We start from the raw sequence: 10899 nt of genomic DNA, 5'->3' as shown, positions 1-10899 counted from the left end.
AACCCTGCCGCCGTGTTTTTCTTTTTTTTGTTTTGCTTTGTGGATTTGTGTGCCGCCACCGTGCGTGATTGTTGAGGTCGGGGCCGTGCCGCATGTATCGCCTCCATCCAGCTGTGCCTCTTGCTGTGTTGATGTGCCTTCCTGTGCTCCTTTTCCCTTTTCTTCTGCTCCTCCAGCACAAGGACAAATAGGTATTTGCACAGTGCTCTGCCTTCTGTTTTTGCTTTGCCGGTTGATGGCGTTGCCTGCTCTTTGTCTGCTGGCGCGTGACGGACGGTGCCACGATGGCCTCCTCTGGCAATGGCAGTCGCTGTGCTCTCGGCACACATCCACACACTCCTCCCTCTCTGTGAGAGTGATTGCAACAGGAGCGTGGTCTATGGCAGCGGCTGTGGTGTCTTGGAGAGGGCGAGGCGCCGAAGGAGGAATAAGAGGCCGAACCCGCTGGACGATATTACGATGGCGGATGAAAGCTTTTTCTACGGTCTTTCATCGGCTTCCTTCAGAAGTGCGGCGTGTCGCTGCCTGACGGGATGCCTGCACTCGGCACCCTTCGAGGCATTGCGTTCCTTCATTCAGGGTGATGTCGCAATCATCATGGCAGCACCTTCCCTCACGGCTTTGAGTGTGGCAATACGAATGGCGGCAAAACAACGATGAGGACGATGACTATTTGCACCGAGAGGCGGATTATTTGCGTGTCTTGGCACACGAATCCCAGGAGGTTTGAATGCCGTCCCCACAATTCCCGGCCTTGCGGAACTGTTGGCTTTTGCGCTGTCACCCGCCGTAATTATTGCCCATGCGTTGAGGCTGATCCATTTGCCGTGGAGTTCACGCAGCAGCTCTCGAGTGTTTGTGCTGCTCATCCCGCGTTGGCCCATTCGCATGTATCTGAGCGTTGCCTGGCGTGTGATTTGTTGTGTGTTGTCGAGGCCGCCGCCTCCAGGTTTCTTTTGGTGCCCAATAAGAAGCACTTTGCGTTGCGGTGGATATTTACTTGCGTGGCCGTTGACGCACGTGACGATGCTCAACGGGTGTGTCTTTTGTTTGGCGGGCACGAGGGAGAATTCGGTGTGTGCCGACAGCGCCGCGAAATTCTTCGTCGACGGATCGAGGCGAAACTAACGGAGGCCTGTCCGCTGCATCTCTCATGGCAGCTGCGGGGCACTCCGAGCGCACAGAGTGGATGGATGGATGCCGCGCAGCTGGGGAGACCAGTTTTCTTCTCCGCCCTCCGTTGCCCGGGGAAAATCGATAATCCGCAGCGTCACTGCCAGCTGCATTTTACTGCTGGGGATCGACTGTGCTGAAGTTGCCCGTCTAATGTGAATCGCAGCGTCAGTGCAGGAAGATGCTTTCACGCACTGCGAGTAGCTGCTCCAGGCTCGAGCTCATCAATATTCCCGGCAGGGAGCCATGCACTTTGGTGGCCGGTGACGTTCAGGCGAGTGTGTTTCGCCTCATCCGCCTCGTATTTGTGGGGGACACTGCGCATCGACCCTCCCCAACAGTTCCACCACCTTCGCTTCCCCCGCCACCCGCTGCCCTCTGCTGACGGTACAGTTGTTTGGCTCCGTCGATGATGCGCTTGTGAAACGTCCTCCCCGCACGCTGCAGGATTATTGTTTTTGTTTTTGGCGATGCGATAAGTCCGGCGACACCGCAACCGTGTGCAGCACAAACTAATCTCCGCAGTGGACCCTATTTTTCTGCGGTGTCGCCGTCGTGATCCCGTCATTGTGTACTTGGTGCAGCTTTTTGGGGTTGGGCCAGTGCAGCTGTTGGATGCTCGGCTCGCTTTTGCTTTGGTCGCTTTGGGTCTCAGGGAGAAGAAGTTTAATTTGTTTCACGTGCGGGATGGTGGAGACACTGCCATGAGCAACTCTGCGGAATATTATAGACTTGTGGAGGAGGAGAGAGGCGACGGGGGAGGAACTGGTGGCAGCAGTCGGCGTGTCTCTTCTCCCAGGGGATGGAGACGCGTGGAGCAGAAACAACACTACTCCTGCCAACGACAATTCGACGCTTTCTGAGGGTGATGGAGGGTGCGACAGACATGCCTGTTGCCTGCACTCCTCGTGTGACCGACGGATCGCGGCTGGTGGATGACCGCCTTTCAACAAACGTGCCGGGAGAACGGTGTACGCCAGGTGGATTCGAGACGACAGGCCTCAGGCCGATTGACGACGTTGTGAGCGATGCGGTGCTGCAGTGGTGTTTTTTGCTCTCTCGAAGCGTTTATTTCTTTTCCCTCTTGCCAGTTTGTTTTTGCCGTGGAGTAGTTGATGGCATGCGGTGCGGGTGTGGCGTCGACAGAGCCATCCACGCTTTGTGTTGGAAGCGTTACTTTGAGTTGTGTTATCCACGCCGTGCGTACCATTTCCTGCTGGGAGTCTTGTGTGTGTGGTTGAGTCCTTTTTCTCCACTTTGTTTGCTGAAACGATCAAATGCTCCGCCGCTGCGCATCGCCGTTTTTCCATGGCGGTGGATCGAGCAGATGCCGAGGGAATTGCAGGCGGAACCAATCAAGGTTTGCCTCACTCGCTGCTGCCGCATGACGATGGGTGGTGAGCAAACAGGGGAGGAGCGGGCGGTGGCAGCAACGCGTGCCGTGCAGTAGACACATCCGGACCTACCAGTGTGGCGACGGTGCTGACGCAGAGTCCGTTACTGAGGGAACACAATATGGAGGCGGGAATGCCAGTGGAGCCTCGTGTGGTGGCGCGCATTTCTTATTGGCGGGGTGACAACCGCGCCTTCCAATCTGCTGGACGCTGATATCATGTTGCGCCCGATGGGGCATGCTATCACCGTGGCAGAGCAGCCGTCTGACTCTCTTGATGGATTCATGGCTTGGAGAAAGGGACTTTCTCTCCCATCATACCCAACATGGCCTGCACTGGTGCGTTGCTGCTGCGGTGATGACAACACAGTGACGGAGGGAATAGCGGTTGTGTATTTGCGATGAAACCTACCGGAGACGTATTCGTCACGTGCATTTTCCACCTCAGCACGCGGTGGGTGGCGGTCCTTTGAGGATTGTTATGGACGGGCTGTTTAGCCGCGGTCTTTTAGTGAATGGAGTTGTTATGGAAGATGATGCGATCCGCGTGCAGCACAACGGATGCCCCCAGTACTCCTTGGAGGAGCGTAGGCGAATCCTGCAGGGAATGATGAGGGACGGCCTGCCCGTGATGTGGCATGAGGCAAGTAACCGTCGTTGTGCGCACTCAAACCGTATCCCCGATGATGCGCCTATCGGCTGTGACGTGCATGGACAAATGCAGACCGTCCACATTTTCGTGGAATCGCAGCAAGCACGTTGGGGCATTGCCGAGTCTCCCCAATACCGCGAGACTCTTTAAAAATGTGCCATCGCCAGAGGGCGAGATAACCCCGGCCAACTTGGTTGTGCTTCTCCAGGGACGAGGCAGGCAAATATTTCTGTCCCCTGTGCGGTGCCTTGCTCTACCCTGCCGTCTGCCGTGGTGCCTCTCCGACGACATTCCTGACCCATCTTTGCCACTGAGTGGCAGACTTGGCTCCGAATGCCGTTTATCTGCGGACGCGACCCTGCAGTCGTACGTGCGGTATCTTCCACGCGTATTTTAGAGGGCACGCGTCATTGGTCTGGACGCCAACAACGCCATCGTACCATCCGATGCGACACTCTTGCACCGTTGTTGTTGCCGTTGCGGTGTTTTTATTTCTCCCGACGGGGGTGAGATGCGTTTTGTTTCTCACTTGTGCGCTGTGCTGACTCCCACTGTGGGCGCTGAGAGCGTGCAGCGGAACGATGGCAGGCTTGCGGCAACTGTCTCGCATAGAAAGGGAGAGCCGTTTGTTGCGCAAGTGTGGGGAGATGGTTGTGGTTCTCTCCTCCTTCTATTTTATGGTGGCTGTTCTGTCGTTGTGTGTGCGTGTTTCTTGTGTGGATGCCGTTTTGCGGTGCGTGCAGTGTGCGAGTTGTGCCTGCCGCGGGAGGTCGCATCATTACCGCGCACGCAACGGCGACGCTGTGACGATGTGTGTGTCTCTTTTTGCTGCACCTCTTTTTATTTCTCTTTGCCCTTCTATTCTCCACTTGGTGTGCAGATCTGCTCACCGAACTCAGCAACTCTACTGCTGCTGCTGCTCGCACGTGTACGCGAAGAAAGATGGCGATGGTTGTATGGTGCGTGTGGGAGCGAGGATTCCGGTGTGCACTGGCGTCTATTCGGCGAGAGCAACTGGACTGCGTGTCGTACTGGTAAGAAGCCGGATGGTCAATATGTAACGGAAGAGGAGGCTTTCAATGCGATATTCTACGATTTTGCGGCGAGGAGCTGCTCGGATTACGGCGGCACGAATAATTCCGTAGGAATGGAGGAATATATGAGTCCTGACCTCACGACGCCCAACACCACCGATGTGTGCAGCGATGGGACAGCATCCATGGTCCTCGAGCACCCGCCCCCGCCGCCAGGGAGCCGACAAAAAGCAGTGCGTGCAGCAGCGCCACACAGAGCACATCTCCTTTAGACAACGAGAAAGTCAGCGAGAGCAGAGGTGTCCCTTTTGAAGCTGACTTGTCCTTGCCGACGGTGGACGGCAGCGAAATTATCGCCTCTTGTGGGTGGAGAAACACTGCTGCCTCCGCTTTTGGGACTGTGTGGGGTTGTGGCAGTCTTCTCAGCCACGGAGTGTCGATTTTCGACCTCTCACGGAGAATATGAGCTGCGTTCCCCGCAAGTTTTGTTTTTACTCTTTTTGATTTTGCCTAACTGGAATAATACGCGCTCTTTTCTTTCTTTACTTAATGGTCGGCTGCTGCACACCGTCATGAGAGAAGTGTTTCCCTCCTGCTTGCTTCTGTTGCCTGCACTCGGTGCCGGCCCTGCGGCTGTGCGTTTCACGGACTGCACGAAAGGAGGAGTGGAGAGACAGGCCGGATGCCGCATGAAATGTGAGGGTTGTTGTGTGGGCTGGTGGAACAGTACGATTTTTTTTCTTGTGAGGGCATTGTACGCATGTATGTATGAACACAGACATGCTGTGCCGCATGGCGTATGAAATGAAAATGTTGCTGAGGTGTATTTTTTTCTGGGCGGAGGGACTCCTGTTGGACACTTAACTCCTTTTTTTATTGTTTTGGTATTGCCTTTTTGCTTCTGATTTGTAGGTCGGTGTGCGTGCTGCCGCAGGGCTGCTGCCGTTGTTTACTTTGCGCGTTATTGTGTGACTTGTCTCTTCTTTGCTTTCACGCTGCGTTGACGGGGAGTTGGTTTGTGCTGAAGGCTGCAGGCAAGTGACAGGAGTGATGGCGATGATGACTGGCCGTGTGCTGCTGGTGTGTGCCCTCTGCGTGCTGTGGTGCGGTGTTAGTGTGGTGGCGGCCGATGTTGCTGGTGGTGCCGACGGCAGTGCGGATGAGTATTTTGTTTTGCGGGACGGCGCGCTCAGCTGCGGAAGGAGTGCGCGGAGGCGTTCGGCAGGAGGACAGGAGGCGGTGCGAATATTTCTGCCGTGGGGGAATGCGTGCGTCGGGGGATGGACGGTGTGCGTGCCGTTGTGGATGGCCGTAGCCGTTGGAGGCGTCAACACTCCGCTGTTGTCGCTGCTGTTGATTCTGATGACAAAATTGGCGAGGGCAGCGATGGCACATTGAAGGGATTATCTTCTTCAGACCAGATGCCACAGGCGGGACAAGTTGGAGAAGAAGGACAGGAACATACAGGTTCACTGGAAGTGACGAATAAGTTGGCAGGAAACGAGGATTCACAAATAACAGGCGAACAGAATGTCAGTTCAGATGCCGATCGTCCCAAACAAACTGGGAGTCAAGTGCCAGCAGGCGGCCAACCGGAAGATGAGGAAGGCACGAAAAGTCCCCAACCGCCACCACCACCACCTCCAGCAGAATCACTACCACAACTGCCACGACAACCACCACCAGGAACAAACACATTACGGTCAGAAGAAACACATCCAGCAATTACAGCGGAAAAACATCCAAAGCCACAAGACGGAGGTCACTCACACGAAACGAAGATGCCACAAACGAAAGGCTCAACAAAGCACGAGGAAGGAGCATCCTCCTTGCAGTCACCGGAGAGCGTATCGCATTTGAGTCGAGAGAGTACAACACCATTATCTACCTCCACAGACAGCAGTGGCGTTGCCGGAAGCACGGTGGAGAACAGTGGTGCTAACAATCCCACACCTCCTGCCGCCTCAGTGACACAACATGATTCCGAGGGAGATACTGGCCCCGCTGCTCCGCCAGCCAGCAACACCGAATTGCAATCAGAGGAAATACCCAACGCGGGTATAATTGCCACGACGTATGATGACGACAACGACAGCAGCCGTGCAGCTCCTACTGCTGAAAGGACTACCGCTGGCACAAGAAGCACTCAAACCTCTGGTGATGCGAGTGACCTTGAACGGGCCAATAACGACGACGCCAATGATGACGTGGCACACAACGGTAGGACCGCTGAATTTGAAGCCGCCTGAGGAAGCAGGAACACTGAGGCAGATAATGATGAGAGATACACAACAGTACCAGAGACGGCCACCAATAAAACAATCAATACATAGATACCAGCCGACAGTGACGGCAGCACCGCGGTGTCGCACACCACCTCCCCTCTTCTGCTTCTTCTTGTTGCGTGTGCGGCTGCTGCTGCGGTGGTGGCCGCGTGAGAGTGAGGGAGAGAGAGCCGTGCACCGCCCGCACACACACTCGTCCTTCTCTCTCTGTGTGTGTGTGTCCCCTTGCATGGACTCTCGCCCTCACCTCACCCCACGAAGCACACACAATAATGTGCCCATTGTATATATGCATGCACACCCATGCAGGCCCGTTGGTGCTCTCTTCTGCACGACACGCACCGTTGCCGTCCTGCCTGGCTGCATGGGCGGAGCACCGTAACTGTTTCTGTTTTGTTTCCATTGCATTGAGTGGGCGACCTCTCTCTCTCCCTGTGTGTGTGTGTTTTGCTTTACGGGAGCAATGAGAGTGTGTGTGCGCTGGTCGTCCCACGCTGCGTTTTGTTTTGTTTTTCATTGTGTTGTTGTTGAGTGCACCCATTCCGCGGCTGCGTGCGTGTGTGTGATGGTAAGAGTAATCTGCGTGTGTGCTATCCGCTTCTCCCTATCTTTGCTTTGTTGGGACTCTCTTGTGCCGCACAGCTGCTCTGCAAGTATACACGCTGACAAGCGCACTAGCAGATGCACACGCCATTTTGTGCACGCTGTGGGGCGGCGTGAACGCTGAGGACGCACGCACGTACACGATTCTTGCTGCGGCTGCCCTTGCGAGGAGGGATGACGGATGACCGCGAATTGTTATGTTGCCGTGCTGCGAGCGTGATTTCCTGGGCTTGCTGCCCATGGGCGGCGTGGCGTTTTGGTGTCTGGGATTATTGCGGATGGGCTTCAGCCCAGCAGCTGCACGGTCTGACGTGTTCCTCCCGCTGTTCGTACGCCGACGGAGGATTCACCGGCTGTGCGGGGCGATGTGCGGGTGCGTTGGAAGAGACAAGAGTAAAACTACTGGCGGCAGCGCGTGTGTGCCGTGAAGGGCGGCTGTGTTTTTTTATCCTGCTGGTTTTTCTTTTAGTGAGGGCGTTGCTCAGTGTGTGCTGACGCGTGACGAATAACGACGTGCCGGGCGTGGCTCCTGCTGCTGCTGCTGGTGATTACCGTCGCTGCGTGTTCCCGCTGCATTGTTCATCCTTCCCGTTTCATGTGTCTGCGTGCGTGAGTTGTTGTTGAGGGTGAATGCGGCAGGGATGATGATGATGATGCCACTCACTGTGGACGCTGGCGGTGTTCACTGTTTCACTCCTTTTTCTTAACTTCTCTCTTACCCACACACAAAGGAAAGAAGTTAACAACAAGCGCTAATCGCCACTGTGAGATTGTAAGGCACTGAAAGGACCAACAGCACACACCGCCCACACACATATTTGTATGCTCTCACGTGTTGCTGCTGTGGAGGCACCCCGCACACACAACCGTCGCCGCGTGACCGGATCCAGCGGGAGGAGGAGGGAAGGAGGAGAGAGTGAGCCGCAGAGGCCCAACATGTCCCGGCATCTCTTCTACTCTGCGGTGCTCCTTCTCGTCGTGATGGTGTGCTGCGGCAGTGGTGCTGCGGGAGTTGCGGGGGAGTCATCTGTATCAACGTTTAAATGGAGGGGCATCAATGAGAGTGAAACTGTGGACTCGTTGGGTGTTCCCAGCCTTCTAAAAGTGGGGAATGACGTGTTTGCCGTTGCCGAGGCGCAGTGCAAAAAGAAGAAGGATGGTGATGTCAGTTTTACTGGCGTTGCATCCCAACTTCTCACGAAAAAAACTGCTAAGACACCGGTGGAAGTTCTGGAAAAACCCGAAGATGGGACACAAGTACTGGAGGAAGGTACTTCCGAAGGTCAAAAGAAGAAAGTGGATGTGAGCCGACCAACAACTGCTGTGAAGGGAAGTGATATTTACATGCTTGTTGGACAGTACGGCAGTAAAGATTGTCAGAACAGTGGTGCAGGTGGCTGTGAACTTTTGCTGGTGAAAGGGAGCGTCAGTGGTGGGGGTACAAGTAACAAGAAAATTGACTGGAAAGTTACTGAAAGTTCCCCGCAAAGACTTTTTGACACACAGCCCGATTCCTGGACAAGGCTGATTGGAAGCGGTGGATCGGGTGTTGAGATGAAGGATGAGACTCTTGTGTTCCCAGTGGAAGGCACGAAGAAGGCGGCGGGCACTGAAGAGGGTGTGAAGACTGTCTCACTGATCATACAGTCGAAGGATACTACGAATTGGACGCTGTCGAAGGGGATGTCTGACGGTGGCTGCAGCGATCCCTCCGTCGTGGAGTGGGAGGAGGGAAAACTCATGATGATGACTGCGTGTGGTGATGGCCCTCGCAGGGTGTACGAGATCGGTGACATGGGGGAGTCGTGGACGGAGGCCCTCGGGACACTTTCGCGCGTGTGGGGCAGCAACAAAAAGGGCGTAAGTGGCGTTAGAAGCGGGTTCATCACAGCGACTGTTGGAAATGATGGTGATAAGAGGAATGTGATGCTCGTCACTCTGCCGGTGTATGCCGGGGAAGGCAAAGAAAAGGGCAAACTCCATCTTTGGCTGACGGACAATACGCACATTGTTGATATTGGGCCGGTATCCGGAGAAGATGACGCTGCCGCCAGCTCCCTGTTGTACAACAGTGGTGAAAACACTGATGAGAGGGAGGGGAAGTTGATTGCACTGTACGAGAAGAAGAAGGGCAGTGAGCAAGCATCACCCGGTATGGTCTCTGTGCTTCTGACAGAGCAGCTGAAGCGTGTGAAGGATGTGCTGGCGACGTGGAAGGAGGTGGACGGCCGTGTCTCCCAGCTGTGCACCTCATTAATTGCTCAGAAGGATCGTGCCTCAACTGACGATGTCTGCGGCGCTGTAAAGATCACGGCTGGGCTGGTTGGCTTTTTGTCGGGCAATTTTTCTGATGGCATATGGAGGGACGAGTACCTCGGCGTGAACGCCACAGTAACGAAAGAAGGGGCGGAGCAGGTAGAAAAGGGTGTGAAGTTCACTGGGCGTGGCGCAGGGGCGGAGTGGCCTGTTGGCAAGCAGGGGGAGAATCAGCTGTACCACTTTGCGAACTACAACTTCACTCTTGTGGCGACGGCGTCCATCGACAAAATGCCGAAGGAGGGAAACACCCCCATTCCTTTGATGGGTGTGAAGATGAATGGCGATGAAAATAATGTGCTGCTGGGACTGTCGTACGACAGCGAAAGGAAGTGGCATGTACTGTGCGGTGACGGAAAAACTGAGGAGCTCAGCAGCACGTGGGAGACACAGACACAGTACCAGTTGGCCATTGTGCTACAGAACGGCACCCAGGGCTCCGTGTACGTCGATGGTCAGCGAGTGGGGAATGAAGAATGTGCATTGAGAAATGGTGAGTCGAACGAGATCTCCCACTTCTACATTGGAGGGGATGGAGAAAACGCAGACAAAGAAGGCGTGTCTGTGACTGTGACGAACGTCCTGCTGTACAACCGCCCGTTGAGTGAAGATGAGATCGCCGCCTTCAACCCGAATAAAGCTCCTACTCCATCTCTGGTGGACGCGTCTATTGAAGGAGGCGCGATTCAGCCTTCTGGTGGCGGACGACCGGAGGAACCGACAGAGTCGTTGGGGAGCAGTGGTGTGAACGGTGTATCCGCATCAACAGTGTCCAGTGCCAAGACTTCCTCAGGAGGAGAGGAGTCCGCAACCCAGTTGGTTTCGGAAGAATCTTCCGATGGAACTCAAACTGTGGGTGGCGGTTCTTTTTCTGATGGCGAGCCAACGGTGGAGACAAGAGAAGGAGGAACGGATGGGCGAGAGAAGGAGGGGATCCACGCACAGAACGGGGACGTAAAGGCTGCGGCCCTCAGCAGCAGTCTCGGAAATGTGTCGCAGGGGAATAACAGCGATGCCGGCACCATGTGTGAGAGCGGACTGCTGCCATCGCTGCTTCTACTGTTGGGACTGTGGGGGTTCGCGGCTCTGTGAGGCGTGACTGGCAGCCGCGTGGGACACTTGCGACCTCCCCTGCACGGAATTAATTCCAAGAACTAACTTTTTCCTTAAGATAATTTTCTTTTCTTGCTTTCTGTTTGTAATTCATAATTTTTTTGCGTGTGTGCGAGTGTGTGTCCTTAAAAACTTTTTTTTTTCCGTTATTAACTTTCGTCTGTTTTTTTATTTTTCATTCCCCCATATCTCCTTTTTTTTTTGCTTTTGGGGCAGTCACTATGGACGTTTTTTCTTTTCTACTTTTTAATTGTTTGTTGCTGCACTCTTCCTGTGAGGGGTGCCGTGTGTTTCCCGCCCAACTGCTCCACTCGCACACCCACCGACACG

The 10899-nt window shown here is 54.8% G+C and overlaps 1 protein-coding gene and 2 pseudogenes across 1 annotated transcript, besides 2 other annotated features; all 3 read left to right on the top strand.

The window, feature by feature from the left end:
- Positions 1–10899: part of a sequence feature (areas not merged during assembly with more than two copies in the genome that could not be assigned to a particular haplotype) that runs on past both edges of the window.
- On the top strand, positions 433–3819 carry Tc00.1047053509897.132 (annotated as a pseudogene).
- On the top strand, positions 5303–6691 carry Tc00.1047053509897.124 (annotated as a pseudogene).
- Positions 5877–5937: a microsatellite.
- Tc00.1047053509897.110 (trans-sialidase, putative) lies at positions 7963–10548 on the top strand (the record flags this gene model as incomplete). Its single annotated transcript, XM_815049.1, has 1 exon — positions 7963–10548. The coding sequence occupies one exon, from the start codon at positions 7963–7965 to the stop codon at positions 10546–10548; it is 2586 nt and encodes an 861-aa protein (XP_820142.1).

The sequence above is a fragment of the Trypanosoma cruzi genome, genomic scaffold (genome assembly GCF_000209065.1).
Source record: "Trypanosoma cruzi strain CL Brener 1047053516517 genomic scaffold, whole genome shotgun sequence".
NCBI classification, from domain to species: domain Eukaryota; phylum Euglenozoa; class Kinetoplastea; order Trypanosomatida; family Trypanosomatidae; genus Trypanosoma; species Trypanosoma cruzi.
This window is presented reverse-complemented; position numbering and strand designations above follow the sequence as displayed.